Source organism: Gymnogyps californianus, chromosome 3, assembly GCF_018139145.2.
Source record: "Gymnogyps californianus isolate 813 chromosome 3, ASM1813914v2, whole genome shotgun sequence".
NCBI lineage: Eukaryota > Metazoa > Chordata > Aves > Accipitriformes > Cathartidae > Gymnogyps > Gymnogyps californianus.
In genome coordinates, this window is record NC_059473.1 from 26,157,730 (window position 1) to 26,175,400 (window position 17,671).

At 39.1% G+C, this 17,671-nt stretch overlaps 1 protein-coding gene across 1 annotated transcript in view; it reads right to left on the minus strand.

Moving 5' to 3' along the window:
• The window catches only part of HHAT (hedgehog acyltransferase), a 163,157-nt gene that overhangs the window by 78,400 nt on the left and 67,086 nt on the right, over positions 1-17,671 (minus strand). Inside the window, exon 10 of the mRNA XM_050893569.1 lies at positions 7,088-7,289. Within this exon, the coding sequence (XP_050749526.1) occupies positions 7,088-7,289 (202 nt within the window). The remainder of the gene's footprint in view (positions 1-7,087; positions 7,290-17,671) is intronic.

The following is a 17,671-nucleotide window of genomic DNA, read 5'->3' on the forward strand; positions in this document are numbered from 1 at the left end:
TTTTAGATTTTCCAAGAGATCTACATTTATAGCATCTCTCAGCAAACAGCCAACCCCCCCTTCTGTTTGAAGAAAGCCTCCTACCGGCTCGTATGTATGCACTACACTTACAGATGCATGTGTGAAAGTTTGACATACACAGAAGTAAATTTCTGTACTTGCTCCTACACTTACTCTTCACCCTCCAAGAACCTGCCCAAACATTTTTTTTTTAAAGTGGCAGCTTGTGAAAAGTGCTAAATGAACAGCATTGAAAGGCACCATCCTCTTTTCTGTTTTATGTTTAAAGCAGGGAATTTAACCAAGTAATGGCAGTGTACATACTCCTATAAACATGTCAGTTCTCACCAGGGAGGACAGCTCGAGACAGCCATGCACTCTCCTCTGTGTCCAGGTCCTTGACATCCTTATTTTTGTTCTTCTGGTTCCCATTCTGCCCATTCTGATTCTCTCAGTTCCCTCATCCACATTTTAATGTTTTTACCTTTTAAATTGTAATCAAATTGGGAAAGAATCTAACTTCACCAATCATTAGTGCTGCATTTTGGTCCTGCCCTTATGGCCCTGCCACTGTGAAACTGTTAAAAAACAAATAATACACAGTAATAATCCCCAAGGAGACATCTGATAAACACTCTCAGCAAATACAGACCTCACTTTCCCTGTGGCAAGTTTCTGTAGCTCAGGGCACAGCAGAAAGACAAGAGTGCGACCGCTCCTCGGTACTTTAACTTGTATTTCTGTAACTGCTGACGTCTATTATCTGGACTAATTTTTGAGGTGAGCAACAGAGGGAGGCTCTATTCATGTAACAGTAGCAAAGGAGCGCATAACCAGCATCACTCTGCCTTGTTTTCACCCCGTAGCATGATTTACCTGCTTTTCAAACTGTGTTATGGCTTGAGCACCAGAAAACTGCCTGATGTCTCCAAAACAGAAGAGGAAGTAATGCCGGTAGGTGGGAGAAACATTTTTTTTTATTATGACAACTAGGCAGCTACACAAGGGGCTTCCCAGCTGACACTGCAGTCTGAAGCAGAGCAGCAATCATCTGGTTAAAGACAGATGGAAAATCACAACAGTTTCTCCACTGCTGGCATAAAAATTAATATTTCTTACACAGATTTGACAAAAAAACGGATGCTTGTACTCAAAAGGTAAGAAATGATACAATGTTAACTCTGAAATCTTCAGAGATAACTGCAGCCACTTCTATCATTCACCGTATAAAAGCCTGTATCATATCGCATATACTTGTGCCTCACACAAAACAACACCTACTAGATTTTCTGTCTTTGTTACCAAGTCTGAGGCAAGAAGTTCCCTCAGTAAAGAAAATCAGAGTCAGAGTGCAAGTGCATGTCCACGTGTGTGCATTTGTAGCACGGCTCTCAAAATGTTTTGGGATCCACTTCCATGAAGACAAATGAACCCTTACAACAAGGGTGTGGAGAAGAGAGAAAAAAAATAAAATCAAGCAAAAGCAGAAACATGGCAAGAATTACTTGACTCAGAATTATTGTTGGCAAAGCTAAAAGTCAGTGGAAAAAACCTAGGATGCATCAGCCAGCCCATACTCACCTTTGATGATCATTCAGCAGCTCAGTACAAAACAGCACCTTGGTAACTCAGCTTGCTGCTTCTAGGTACCATACACAAAGACCAGTTGTCGCAAGTCTGCCCTGGCTAATGTTCACATCTAGGGAAAGGAATTTCCACTGATTTTGAGTCAGAGTACATCTACTTTGGACAGTAGAGATTTCTGGTTAGAGCAATAATATGGCTGAACTCAAGGTTGGGGTGGGGGGCAATCCCCATCCACTGGTCTGGGTTTTGACATTATGAGTGATACCTGTATCTCAAAAACCAACTCTGCACTAGAGAATAAGAGTCTGATTAAGGGACTTTGTTCAACTACCCCACCTTACATTCTTACAGATTCTCAGAGAGTGAAGTGACAAACCCAACAGAAGTCTACAGCAAGCACTTAAAAAGGTTATGAACAAACTATCATTGGCAATGCTTGCCACTTAATTGAATCACCATGTTGCAATAAAATACGTATGAATTACACAAAACTATTAGTAAAAAAGAAAAGGCCAGACAGGCTTGACATTAGTAAACCAGTGATACAAATACTCTTTCCACCAAACGAAGCAAAATAAAGATCAAAGCCTAGTGTGTGCTGAAGAACAGCTGAGAAGGGTCTTTATTTATTACAGAGATCTTATTAAAGATCTAATCTTGCAAGGTGGTCAACAAACATACTTCCCTTGAATGAGTTTCTAATGTTTGGTCAGATCTTGCCTCAGCTGCAGAAGGAAGCTTTACAGTTATCTCACAGCAGTTTAAAGTGAGTTACACTTGCAAAAAGAAATTCTGTTATTAAAGGACATAGTTTCACATTTGCTCAATGTATATAGGACATGGCTGTGAAATTCACAGGAATCTTTACCTGGGGTAGGCTGAATTTGAGCCCTCACATAGGGCTGAGTAATTACTGCAGCAGAATCCAATTGGTTTCTTTGTCCCACTGACTTTAAATATGGAGGCTCAGCCTACCACCCCGTACCGCTTATGTATGTTTGCAAGGGGGAGGTTCCAAGCAGCTGAGCTCCTCCTCTTCCACTTCCTTTCCTTGGCTTTTGTCTCTTACATTGCACTGCTTTGGGTGCTTTTCAGATTCCTCTCCACGAGACAAGTCATCTAGCAATAAAATAACCAGAGGAAGTAAAGCTTTCTGCTGGGGTAAAGAGCTAGGTCAGCTCAGCTAAGATTCCAGTAGGAAGGTGTGCAGAGGAGGAAGTGGTGAGGCTGCAAGGAAGGGAGGAAAGGGAAATTAAACCTTTCCCCCTTCAATAGCAGTGAGCTGTTAGATCAGCTTAATTCCCCGTCGAACCACAGCCCAGAGGTCAGGCTCACCGCTCAGTACCTTTCCGTGCTCCACACCAGCTGTCTGCAGGATCACTGCATAATGCATAACTTATTATGAATAACTGTAGAAATTTTAATGCACCTATCAGAAGAAATAGGGCAAACAAAATTAAACAGAGAAAAAAAATGGATAAAACCCCTCACCACACCCAACTTTTTGAAAGACGTCTAAAATTCTCTTCCGTGCAAAGCTGAGGATGCCAATTGTCATTGACCACATCTCTGGTACCCAAAACAATGGTGATATTTTAACTATAGAGACAAATGTATGGAGTTCATTCTTCTGGGGAAAAAAGAATCTAACACACTAACCAAATCTAATCTAACACACTAACGAAAAACATGGACATCATACAAAATATTTCCCCTTTTGCAAAGGGGGGTTGGGAAGGCAATTACAGTGTACTGAAACAGACTTAATTAGTGCACCTCGTTACAGCCATAAATGAAAACGTACAAATCAAAGCATTTTATACTTTAAAAAAACAAAACACTTACAAGGATAGTACAAATTACTTTAAAATAAGCCATGCTTAAAATTAGTTGGTTTCTCAAATTGAATTGTTTATGGTGTATTTAGTTTCTTACTAAATAAAGCTAGAAATAAGATCTTAAACTAGAAATTCATCATAGCATGATTTTTAGAAGAGATCTTTATGTCTCAATTTAAAAAATTCTTACTAGACTGAATGACATGTTTTCACTTTATGAAAGAACTAAGAAGATAAATGTTGCTGTTTCAATTGAGATTAAAACATTAATTTTAACAATCTGCCAACTTCACCCCCTTTGCTACATCTTCTTTTGGATGATTTCCGAATATTTCTTTTTTAAAAATCCATTGATTTAAAGATATTGTCAGCTAGTCTAAGGTTTAAATCATTCTAAATCTATTTTTATACCAAGATCTAATTTCTTGTATAGATCTATATCTTGTTTTCCTTAAGGAAAAAGGAGAAGGGAAAAAATTTAAATCACTGGAAGAATTATAGCCATTAGCATTCTCTGTCAGAAATCTGACACATTATTTATTAAAAGTCAATACAAATTCTGTCATTGATTTCGAACGAGTTACTCCTGGAGTCTCTGCTCATCTGTAAGAAATTAATATAGCATCAGTGAAACAAAGCACTACTTTGCTCAGTATGGGTCTAAATATCTCCTGAAAAAATAATAATAAAAAAGAACTGATAAAAACACAATGAAACCCCTCCAGTTTAATATAAAGTTTCCAGATGCCCTAGCTTATGATGCATAGCATTTATTGTTGTTTTATATACAATGTTTTAATGAAAAGACAATATTACTTAATTCAGCTCTAATTTACTGATATGTAACAAGTAATCTCTAGGGGGAAAAAAGATAAATAGATAACTTCTCACAACAGAACTCACTGAAACATGAAAGTTCAGAGCAGTGTAAGCTGAAAAGTACATGAGAAGGAGCATCAGCTCTTTTAGAGCTGAAATCAGGAAGCCAGGCACTGGTTTGCAACCAGTACAAATGAAAAGTTTCAGATCCAATTTTTTGGGTCAGGAAATTTACTGTTTTCAGTAAATATTTGTTTATATGCTGATTTTACTTCTCACAAATAATGCCCATACTTCTTTCTTCATTCTAGTTCAGTGTGCCTGAGACGACATTTAAAACCTGTCAGACTGCTACAAACGTGTTATTTACCCATACTGTGCTAGGTTTCAAGTGCTGCGATTTAAACTACCATAAAAGCTGCATAAATATAGGGTCCAATTCTTTTTATATATATTCTTAGTCAGCACAAGGATTCAGGGAAGGATGAGACTCAAATGTGCTTTATTTAGATTTCTAAATCCTTCTTTTGCAAGAGAATGGAGACAATATAGTGGGGGAAAAAAGGGAAGCAGTTTTGATACAATTCTTGTTATTCTTTGTGATCAGTTCAATTTTAAAAACAGAGTAGAATTAAAATTCAACTTATTCTTCAAGATTTTTTTTTTTAATATTTTACTAATTGAACACCTCCTGCTCAACTGAATTATGTAACTCAACTTTAACAACAATATATGAGGAGGTTTGGTAAATGGAACAGGTTAAAAAAAAGCATAAACCTGTGCTTTGTATTTTTTCAGAAAATCATCTGCTATTCTGGGGACAAAAATAAACTTTCCTTTTCAAAAATAGCCTTCAAGAGCCAACACAGCAAGTGAGTGAAGCACAAGAATGCAAAGGATTTCAGCTTGTCAACATGAAATTTAAGTGAAAAACCCATCCCCCAGGACGGGGTTCTCACTGCCATGGTGACAAGGCTTGCAGCACACCTCTCACTGAGACAGGATTATGGGAATGCTTCCAAAAGCCAGATTACAAGGGGAAAAGGAAATTTATACAGGGCACTAGGGAATTTGCAGTTCATTTTAAATGTAAGTGATACTTCTTAGAGAATGTCAAATCACTCCACCCCTTGATAAGGAAGGGTCAAAGTCCAACTACTCATCTGCTCCCCAGTCTCAGCATTCAAGAAGAAAATGAGAGTTTGTTAGAAGAGTGAGGAGAAAGCAATGAGGGGTAGTTTGCAAAGACTGTAGCTCATGTTGTTGTAGAGAAACCTTCAAGGCACAAGCCAAAGCATGACTCAGCCGTAACCAAATGCAGCAAGATAATGCACTAATGTACTAATTCAGATGCCAAAACTATTCGTATTAAACATGTTGGCTTCAGAAATATTTCAGGGAAAGATGTGGAAGTGTCTTCTAAGGAAGGTCTACAGCCATGCTTCCAAACAGAAATGGAAAACAAGGGAGACATGGAAGACATTGGATAAGCCTTTAAAAACACTGGATGAAAACAAAGGGGAGGAAAGGGGTAAAATGCACTTGGTTCATTGTTAGGGGTTAATTGATACAAAAAAGAACCCTACTGCCAGCATCGGTTAACTATAATTAGAACTACGTGTTAGAAATTAATCCAACACATATAACCCCACCTTCATAATGCCATGTCCTTATAATTTCTATGGTATTTAAGCACTTAATTCCTTAAGAGTTCTTTTAAAATTTCTAAAACTGTGACATCAAATACAAAAAGCCCCTACACTTATATTTCCCCATACAGATGGATGCCAAAAAAACTATGTTGTCTTCCAGTCCAGAGACAAACGTATGCAGCCGGTCAGATGGTGAAGCTCAGCTTCACCCTAGAGGGAGGATTAATGGATCTGATAAACTCATACTTTAGGAAGGAAAAAAGCTGCTTCCAGACCGTCACTGAATTCACAGTGATGGACAGTTAGATGATATAAGGTAGCACCGGCTGTTATTGGCTACTAAATTAATCAGTTGCCACACACGGGATGCCACAACAGTGAAAACTGAGATGGGTGGGATGGAGAACAAGCATAATTACTCGAGCATCAGGACTTCATCAGGCTGCAGAGTGAGTCACCACCACCACAACATTATACAGGAGTATGAATTCTGTGCACTTATCACTACAAAAGAAGGAAGACAGGAATTATTTATTCTTACAAACAGTTATTAGAAGATTTGGGATTTAATAGTGAGCAAACCTGCAGACCAAAATGACCATCAAAATTAAAATAGTGCTTTTTGCATATGATTGCATATCAATACAATGTTGTCCTTTGGAAATGACAGCATGAAAGTACAAGTAAAGTGAAAATATCAGAGGTCTTCAAAGCAAAATAATATTTTCTTTACTTGGCTCTTTAGTAGCTTAAGATTTTCCAGTGCAAGCTTGTTCCCAGATGCAAGCAGCTGCTACACACGCATTTGTCCAGGAAACACATGGTTAGAAATACACACTCCTAATTTTAGTGAAGATGAATATTTTAAGGCCATCCTGAGTGAAATCAGAGTACAAATGTTAAAACTGGCTTCTCTTCAGCCATATACAACGTGACAAGCAGCTGCTTACTCCAGGACTGCAGAGGAAGGTTTTAAGACCATGCACATTTCAGGGTTTGCTTTGCTGATACTTTGCAAAATTCTAGTTATATGGCTTACCTCAAATACTGGAGAGTGGGCAAGGGAATGCTAACGTTTTTGTCTGTTATCCACGACTTTTAATCCAGATTAAATCAAACTAGTAACCAGGAACTTCAGATGAGCATGGAGCCAGGAAACAAGAACATGAAATGAAGAGAGATTCAACTTACAATTAAATCTTGAATAAGTGAAATAGAAAGTATCCTCTTGACGCCATTTTCCACAATTACTCCAAGCCAATTAAGTGCGCCCCAGTACCACAGGTAACTCTGTCCTCCGTGCCAATAGCTTACAAAGGCAAAAGTGAGGGCTGTGGAAAAGAGCATTCCCAGCAGACTGGACCGAGATCCTCCCATCGGAACATAAATGTACCTGTGGATGAAACAACAGGTAAGCAACGTTATTAGAGATTTCACAGAAACCTCAGAAGAACATCCATTACAGAACAAATTTGTTATTTTGTGGCATAAAAAAAGAATTGGAATAATTAGCTGATATTCTCTGTTTACACAGCTTGCCCTAGTTTCTGCAAAGCTGTAGACCACTTCATGAAATATGTGCATATACCATTTGGCAAAAAGACAATTTTGTGGTCATGGGAACTCTGCATTAGGCAAATGTATAGCATAAACTATCTTCTCAAAATTACAAAAGACAAATGTTCAGGTTTTTTAAACTGCAATAGTTGTAAGTCAACTTATATACACAGAAATTACATGTAATCTTCATGTGAGTTTAAATTATAAGACTTAACAAAAAATTTAAAACATTATATAAAGTCACATATAGTCATAACCCATAGAATGTTTTCCATTTGTCAGAAATGTAGACACATGCAAACATGTTTTATTTTTAAAAGCTTTAATTTCTTTCTTTTTACATCTTTCATTAAAAATTATATGAACTGAAAGTATTTCCTATCTGGTTCTTGTATTATACTCTCAGGATCACGTCTGCCTAATGACCTTCAGAGCACATGTACTAAAAAAAACCCCAAAACCTATATGAAGCACCCTGCACGCAATTATATTCCGTATTTAAACTGAATCCAGGAGTCAGAACCTTAGTCTTTAATTGATGCTTATAAGTGCCCAGAAAGCAGTGCTCATTCAGTAAAAATACCAGAAGCAATGGGATTCTGAAAGCTGACACTGTTTTCTAGGTCACTTCACTGCCTTCCTGCCTAGAGAGCTACATCCACTCCTGGCATTTTCTGAGTAAGGCATGGCCACTAGCCAGCCTTTATCTGAAAAAGTCGCATATTTCTGTCAACACTTTGAAGAAGCCCATCAGGCAACGGAGTCACCATCCAGCTCATGGGTACCGGCGAGGAGATGCGGTATATGAGAACTGCGGGTGACAGTTCTCCTCAGTTGTCGTTCCTTCAGCATGACACACTGTACTCATATTTGAGACTTCCTACTTGCTAAGATAATTAAAGGAAATTTTTTGCAGTGAAATTTTTATCTCTGGTTATCAGTTTTTACATTCAGAGATAAATACTAACTTAAAATTTAAAAGGGAAATTAACAGAGTGCTTTATTCCTAATCTTAGGAAGTAAGAAAATACAGTAACAAGGTAAAATGAAGTGATGAGAGTAATTAAAAGGTAAACAGAAAAGTCATTAAAAAAACCTACTGTCAAATGCTCCAAATTCTCTAAGCATAACATCAATACACCTATTTACTTCAACCTGCTACAGGGAACATCTGATTACATTTATAGTGATTTTCAGTGTAAGTGTGCTTTTTACTAAGCATATGAAAATAAATAGAAATTAAGATCAATAGTTTTTATTTATGTTGTGTTTTTCTTCTCTCTCCCCTTCCTATGTTTTTCTCGGGTCTACTCTTTTCTCATCACATTTATAAAGAAACAGTGTGGCAATAACAGACACTTGCAATCGCAATCAATTAGTCTAATAGCAGAGAGGTACATCTTCAGCAGTCTGTAACCAGGGGGATCCCCTGCAGGGGTCTGGCATGGAGGGTGAAGAGAGCAGAGCCACAGACCCTGCTGCTTCGGACAAATTCCTTCTACGCAAAGGACTGCAGAAATAAAAGACCAAAGCAGCTCATCCCCTCTTAGGAATACTTTCCCAACACCTTCCCTCTCCGTTTTTAAAGGCTGATTGTTTTATTTTTTAGGCAGGGCCCATTGTCATTGCCAGTTCCCCTCGCAGGCTGGCTAGGGGAGGGCTGGCAGCCCTGCTCCGCAGCAGAGAAACCGCAACCCTCTGAGCAGCATCTCCTGCCCCCCGGCCCTGCAAGCACAGCAGTACCTTGTTTCGCAGAGCTTCACCCAGAGGAGCCCGAAACAGGACATTGCCAGCCCTGACACTCTCAGCAAAGCCCACTCTCTGTTGTATATTTACTGAAACACAGCAGTTAAAAGTAACCCAGACACCATCGAAGAGACACATCTCTGTGACTGAGACCTTACTCTAAGCCCTAAGGAAACCTTTCTGCTGACCTCATAGGGTCCTGGGTTAAATCCTCGGCACAAAAGGTAGATTTTACTGCAGAAGTAGCTCTGGGTTTCCGTACAGTTCCTTTCCCTGCACCAAGACAGAGCTGTTGTGTAGGCACCAGCCATCTTGTCACAGCACATGCAGCCTCTACTGGCACTGGCATTGCCAGGAACGGCCCAGCAGCACGAGCTTGTTCATTTGCAATCGCAGTTCAGTTTAGGTTGGCCTGAATGGCTTTCAGATTACTGTGCAGAGAAAAATAGGCTGTTTTCTGCTTTTTAGTGTTTAACAACAGCAGCTAGATAATTGAGCAGCAACAACTCATAATTCTGATGAATGTTCAAGGTCAGTGAAATTTTAGCTCCTAGCGAAGCCCATGGCAATTGTGCAACTGAAAATTCACTTGCGCTGTCTTTGTGAAGACCTGTCTGAAGAAGGACAGAAGCCAGAAGGAGTCATTGAATCTTCACTAACACTTCAACCTTCCCCTCCAGTACTGTGGAGGGTCTGCCTTCCTTGCCTGTTGGAGAAATGCAAAGCAGAAAGCAACGCCTCTCCTTCCCTGCTAGCTACCATAAGAAAACAGAACAAAGGCTGGCTGCCATTTTCTGTCACAAGGGCACTAACTGCCCTCAGACTGAGTGGTCTTGCCTTCCCTTGTCAGGGCATTCCTGCTGGCAATTTTAAAGTAGGTATAAAGGACTGATGTTAAGTCATTTCTCTCAAGCAGTGTGACGAGCAATTCTGTATGTTCCTGTGTTTTTACGCAGAAAAATTAATGAAAAATCCATTATTATGTTACAGATCAGGAAAAAAAAATATTTGCTACCTCATCACCCATGCACATCATATCCATGTCGTGTTCTTGCGCTTACACTCTTACATTGGCAGGCATGCATACAAGCAATAGGTAACTCAGCGTGCAGCCAGGGCTAGATCTTGACTCCGTGCCAGCCACTTTGTGCTCTCTGATATAACCAAAATTGTCTTGCAAAAGAACCACCGCAAGAGCCCTTGTTGTTACAAAAATGCGTTTTGCTTATTTTTGAGCATCGTGGTAGTTTAGAATCTAATTTCTCAATACCTTCCCTGTGTGTTTACACAGAAAAGTACTCATTTGATTACAGAAAAAGCTACATTTACACTAAAGCGTGAGGGAGAATAAACCAGTGAATAGTATTATTAAGCCAGAAGATAGAAGAAACATGTTACTTCTGTACTACCATTTATGACACAACACATGCTTTGTAACTAACAATTTGTTGTGGTTTAAACCCAGCCAGCAGCTAAGCCCCATACAGCCCCTCGCTTACTCCCCCTGGCAGGATGGGGAAGGAGCCTCTTACAGTACATTAGGAAAGTTGTTCTGTCTTCCAGCTCACTAACAAAATCCTTGAGGAGGGAAGGAGGGAGGCAGGGAGAGAGAGATTAAGGGGCAATAGCTACTACAATTTGATGTCTTATATATGTGCATGCTTCCCAACTTTTTTCCTTCTTACCAATAGTATCGTCTACCTTCCATCTATCTTACAGTCCTTCTGTACTGCGATTAGAAACTCAGAGTTTACACAAACGGAGAGGTTGCTGTAAAGTACGCTGATCTGCTGTGCCATATGCAGCACAGCATTACATAAATATCTCATTTTAAGCTTCCATGCAGTTTTAAAGACTATTTCAATCTCTAATCACAGAAAATCCATGGAGAAGCTCAAAACCCCCAGTTCAGGGACCATTAGCACATAAAAGTAATCACGGGTCCTCATGGAAGACTAACACAACTCAAAGGAACACCCTCACAGCAGAATTTCTTAACAGCTCATAAGCAGATTACACATTTACCACAGATGTGCAAGGAAGGCAGACTTAGCTGAAAAACATCGTGCCAATGTGCAACAACTTATCTTCATTCACATACTCACAGAAAAAGAAAACTCAGTTATTTGGTGGTCAATGAGCCAAAGACGGATAAATGAATGAAAGCAACAAAGTATTTTGCAAAGAGAAAAGGATGTTAAGGCAAGTAGATTTGAGGATGGTAATTGGTCATGTCCCTCCAGGTTATTTTAGAGGGATGGGTAATGCTGGTCCCCCTTAAGATCCATGCAAATTACAGACAGGAAAATTAGACCTGTGGAAGATGCTTAGTATAAAAAAAATGCAGGCTAGGTGAGTATTTAGAAAGGAAACATCAACATAGGGGATCAAAAGTCAATCCCTGCCAAAACTTCAAAGGTGAAATTTGAAGGTGAAAGAACAGAGAAGATTCCTAGGCAGTCTGTCAAAGAGGAGCTCATGAATGCCACAGGCCAGGCTGCGCCAGCCATTCCTAGACTGGCAAGACCTCTCTTAATGACAACAAGGAAAGGCACTTCACATTGTCAGAAGAAAAAGGTGTGCATATTAGATGGAGAGAAGGGGAAAGAGAACTCTGTGTAGATTAAAGATCTCAAAACATCTGGGGGGCATCTGAGGCACATAAATACAAATAAATATTGAGAGAATGTTATATAGTAAAAATTATTTGAACACACACCTGACATGACTGAACAACATTCTTAGCCTTCCCCTTCCAAGGCAAAGATGCTGTTAGTCTTTACTATATTTCCATACACTCTGTTTTGATTTGAAACTAAAACTTACATGCTATTAAACATGTTACTTTCACAAACAAAGCATAACTGCATTATGTGTCTTCTGAATAAGCAAGTGCCTTACTTTTAGTCCCACTTACAGTAGCTTAAATCAGCTTATCTACAGCCAGCAAGCTGTTCCATTTACACAACTTATCTTAATTTTAACTCACTAAGTGAACATTAGAGAACTGGATAAAATATGTAAATGGTACCATTTAAATCCCTGAAGTAAAGCAAACACAAACATAATAGCTGCGGTATTTAAAAGTGACATTTACTCACAGAGAATAGCTACCAAAACCAATAACCATTTTGTTAGTTTTCTTGAAGTGGTAATCTACAGAACAATCATAAGACATCTGACAATCATTCCCTTGGAAAACACATTGTTTCTTTTCTTTTAATGACATCTACATTATAAATTTTTTTATTCTGATAACTTCAGAAAACCACTAAGAGGAGCATTTGCAACCAGTTAAGAATCACTCTGAAGGGCTTTTATTCCTTGAAGCCTCAATATGCTGCTCTTACTTCCACATGCATGTAATTTTAAACATATTTGAATCTTGAAGGAAGTGCAGTACAGCACCTGTTTAAATGCTGTTCTGTCCAGGAGCTTTCTTCAACATGTGCTTAAATTTCTTCCTGAAGTAAGGCCATACAGCAAGATGCGTGCTATCCATGATTTTTCTTCCCCTCTCCTTAGCTATTGGTCTTGGAATGTCTTCCAGAACCAGGTGAAGTGTAAATTTTTAAAAAACATTAATTTGCTTGTAATGGCAAACTTCTTGTAAATACAATTAATTTATGAGCTTTTTGTGGTTTATTTCAAGGAACATTTCACATTCAAAAATTCCAATGCCTCTCTAAATTTCAAAGCATTCAAGGGTTAACCATACTGTTTTGAGTTGGACAGTTACATAGCCAACACAGTAAAAGTTAAAAAAGCAATAATAAAGTCTTCCATCTTACATCCTGACAACAGAAATCGCTTGAGGTTCTGTACAGTGATGGTGTCCATTTGTGGACATGTATACAGAGTTTCATCTGGGCAGCACTATGCCTGGAGAATTTGATCCTTTCAGTCAATAAAAAGTTCTTCCATCATTAGTTATTAAATCAATGCTCAGTGTGAGCCTGAACAATTTTGACGATAAACTTAAATAGCCAAGTTACCATTCATTCTGCTTCTAAATTATCCCAAGGATTGTCACCACAAAAGAGATTTGATTGAAATGAAAAGTGTGGCAGGACACAGGGTGAGAACTAAAGGGGAATGCCCTCTAGAACTGCGGTTGTTTCCTTTATTTATTTATTTTTAATCCTGTGTTTTCTTTTTGTGGCCTTAGACCATTGATTTCAAACTTTTTCTCTACTGCATAATAAAAAGATTTCAGGCCCAGTTCTGCAAATTCTTACTTCTGGGTGAGCTCTTACGGTTCCTGTTTTGTCAGTTCAAGCTGTCACTGACTTGGATAGAGCTATGCAGAGCATATAAGCAAAGCACACCTGTAAGTCTTTGCAAGACTGGGTCCTACATGGACAAATCTGTTTTAAGTCACAAAAACATCTCCTGTAAACAAGACTTCAAAGGCTGAGACTCACATATTTGCACCTGAAATAAAAAAAATAACCAGAAGTATTTGGAATACCATGTGGCAAAATTTCCATTAGGAGAGGTAAGCCTTGTTATTACCGTGAAACTCAATTTTTTTTACATGGTCTAATAATTTTGCTGGGCTGTTAGCAAAGCTTTTTAAGCTCTGTAAGATTCTCTCACCTCACCAGCTTAATGTGATGTTTAGAGAGACCTTGACAAATGCAGACCCTTTAAAATTTTTAAGCTAATGTTGGCTCCAGGCAAGCCTTGTTAAATTACCACGAAAATGTTTAATAAGAAATTAAGTCCATTTGGGTTACAAAGCTTAATGAGAATATTCATATGCAAGAACACTCAGCTTTACAAACATGACTAGAATTTTGGTTCACTTTCCAGTTGTTAGCATGTTTCCCAGCAAAGACTGAGTGTGCAGTTTCCTACTAAAAAACTGAAAAGTGTTTAATGTATTTTTCTTCCCTTGCATTCAACACAAAAAGTGATCCGAGTCAACTCTGTATGTCAAAGGGCAGATAACTGGGGAATATTGAACAAATGATTTTGAATTCACTCTTCCAAGGAAGCTCATGTTTTCAAAGAGATTGATTTATTTCAAATGAAAATTTAATCTAAATTGCAATACTTCCTCTTAATAGAAAAATTTTCATTATTGATGGACTGCTGTGTTTAGTTTTCTCCCAGCCGCATCTAGGAATGAAAGAAACCCTGCCTACCACCAACTGTTTGCAGTCAAACGCAAAACTACCAGTCAACTACCTTTGATCGCAATGGAAATGGGAGAGGTTCCAGATGACCAAAGCGCCAAAAGACTGGTTAAATCACTAAGTCCAAACCAGGGCCCTAACCTTTTTGCTGGGTAGGAGCCTATGTTATTGCCAAAACAGCCTAGAGTTAAGTGCCTACAGCTCAGCTACTGGGCAGGAGGGGGCTGTGTCCCCAGCTGGCTGATGGAGCCGGGAAGCAGGCGCCTCCTCCCACGCAGAGTTTGCAGAGCTCCCTGAAGCCGTTCTGAACTTAACTCCCCTCAGGGGCCCAATTCATTGCTGATACTCACAATACACCTACCATGTGCTGATAATATCTAAGCTCAGCATGAAGCACAGCAATCAGGCTATACTCCTTTGAAAACCTGGCTTGAGGAGGGATCTATTAATAGCACTGTCACTCTTTGCTTATAAAATGGTAGAGGTCAGGCTCTTTGCCAAGGAGACGGACATATCTTGTCTCCCAGAGGAGTGCTCCAGCTGTCTGTTACCAGGCTGCCACCAGACAGAAAAGAAAATGAGATTCAGAGAGTGAATATGCAAGAAAAAACAAGTCTGTGGCTAGAGCATCACCCAGAGAGATGCAGAGATCCCAGTCCTGCTTTCTGCACCAAGAATTGCTCACTGTGCCCTAAAGAATTACTAGACAAAATGCAGAAGCAACACCATAAACAAGAGACTTTTTTTTTTTCCCCCTCATTTTCTTTACTTCTCCTGACTCTTACACTGGAGGGCCCAGCTCAAAATTCAGAGCTCTGCAAATCTGCACCAGAGGCTGAATAGGCATAATTTTCCCCACACAAATAAACACTTTGCAGCAAATCTCTCCCCTTCCCATCTCCCCTCTCATCGTAAGTGTGCATTCACAACAGCATATTTTACAGTAGTTGTCAACTACAGCTAAAGCAACAGAGACCAGGTCCTCCTGTGTGTGTGTCTGCACATATCAAACTACCTGTGGTTCAGTTAGTGAAAAACTGTTAAGTACGTGTCATTTGTTGCTTTGACCATGCCAAGAATAAAGTACTACATTTTTTCCCCCCCTCCCTAGAAAGCCACTTTAAATTCCATAGATGTAAGCACAAGCTATTTAGCCATCCTGCTAATCTTAGTATGCCAGGTACATCAGACAAAATGCAGATCCATCTGCATCTGTGGATTCACGTTTAAAATAGTCATCACCATCCACTTAACAACTACCTTTTCTAGCACACCTCTGCCAAAGGAGTGCATGAAATGTAGTTACAACAATAGAACCTATATTATTTTCCTTATTAAAATATTTTTGCTTAGAGACAAGGTGATAAAGTTAAGCAGCCCTCTGCAATTTGCTAGGTAGCAGAAAAGATTGTTTAATCTTCACAGATCCCTTTGTGGAGAGCTTGGTGATTCTCTTGCATTTATATATCACTTTGTATACATGCATGTCAGAGGGCTTTGTTAGTAGCCACAGACCAAGCAGCAGCTTCACCAAACCATGCAATACCTTTGCCTCACTGGGCTGTATAGTTCTAGAGACAAGCAGAAACCAAGGCATCAGAAGACTTTCACCTGGTACATCAGAAATAAAAATTTTTGTGAGACCAGAATAACGTTTGAGATCCGAAGTTCCAAAGTCAGTGAAGACTCAGTAAGCATTACAACCTTCAGATTATAAACCAACATCAACAAAATGTACTTCAAATGCATCTGTGAAACAAAGTGAAGGCACCTAATTAATGAAAAGCAGAAACATAAAAGAGACATTGCTTAAAAATTGCAGGAAACGTGATGAATATCAATGTATCTGCTTAAATATTGAGTAGCATTACATATTCCTCCAAGTTGTATGTGCACAAAGTTTGAAGAGCTAGACTTCTCACATTATTCCAAGCTGACTAATTCATTCACCTCTCCTGTGACTATAAAATACAGCCAAGGCATTAAGATGTCTAGGCAAAGCTGGGATGACTTGAATTAAGATTATACAGCACCTTCCACACTAAAAGAACTTTTATACACTCTCCAGCCTGTGTCAAAAACCCTTCAAACACCAGCAGAGTTAAATCTTCTCTGATGTAGAGTACAATCCCTATTTATCAGCCCAAACCATCATTGCCTAATTGCTATATAAGTGAGAATGGATATCAAATTTAATTAAGCAGAGCGAAGCAGAATATTTACTTTTCTTGAAGCAGCATCCTTAAATAATGATTATCTCATTTTTGTCTCATTTGTAAAGAAAACATAGACACATTCTCCTAACACCAGTCAGGAACATGGTTCAATCCAGATAAAAACTTAAGTGGAAAATGTCAGTTCCTGTGAAGTCAGCAGTGACAGGGGACCAGAGCTAAACAAACCAGTAAGTTTTAAACACACAGCGACAAATTATCCCAACTGCAAAGGTAATACTCAAGCCTGAAGTTTAAATATATATGTAAGGAGGGGAAATAAATGGGGGGGGGGGCGGGGGCGGGAAAGGTGCAGGCTCAAGGAAAAAGGAATGGTAAAAGCCTGTCAGGAAAAAAACATCAGTCAGGGTATCACAGAAAGGTAAGTAGAAAATGTACCATAAATCATCTTATCCTCCTACAACACTTAGCTGTATATCTGTCCAGTTGTCTAAGAGTAGTCTGTTTGTTAGAAAGAGAGAACAAATAATGATTGATAAAAGAATGGCTTCTCTGCATTGACCTCACAAAAAGCCCCAAGACGATGAATTAACAAAACTGGTTTTAACTGGGAAGTACAAATGTAGGCCAGAAAAGGTAGAAAACAGGTTAAAGACCATTAAGACTGTCAGCAGCATTCCAGTTGGTGTGCCTTCATGAAATTCTCTGAAAGGTATTCAAGGAAGCATCTGGTTTACACATTGGATCACCAGCCATTGTTTTTCCTGTTTTCTGCTTCTTGAGATTTCAACAGGCTGTGAAAAGCAAACTCCTTTTCTTTCCTCAAAAGTGGGGGGAACCAAGCAGGAGCAAGAAAACCCCACCCAGCTTGGGAACTGCCTAACAAATTCCTGGTGGTGCTTGGGAACAGACTATGAAACAGCAGCTTGCACTCACGCCATCCTTAGTACTCGGGGCTAACCACCTAAGAAATAGCACGTAGCTTCAAAGAGTTAAACAGAAACAGCAACATCAAACTGGCATGTTTTCCTTGAAAAACCTCAACTAAAACCAAATCTGTCAGTTAAAGTCTAAACAGAATCTAAAGCACATCACAGTAGGATAGCTGTGGTTTAGCTTTGGAAGTTCAGAAGAAAGGATGTGGGGGCATGGCA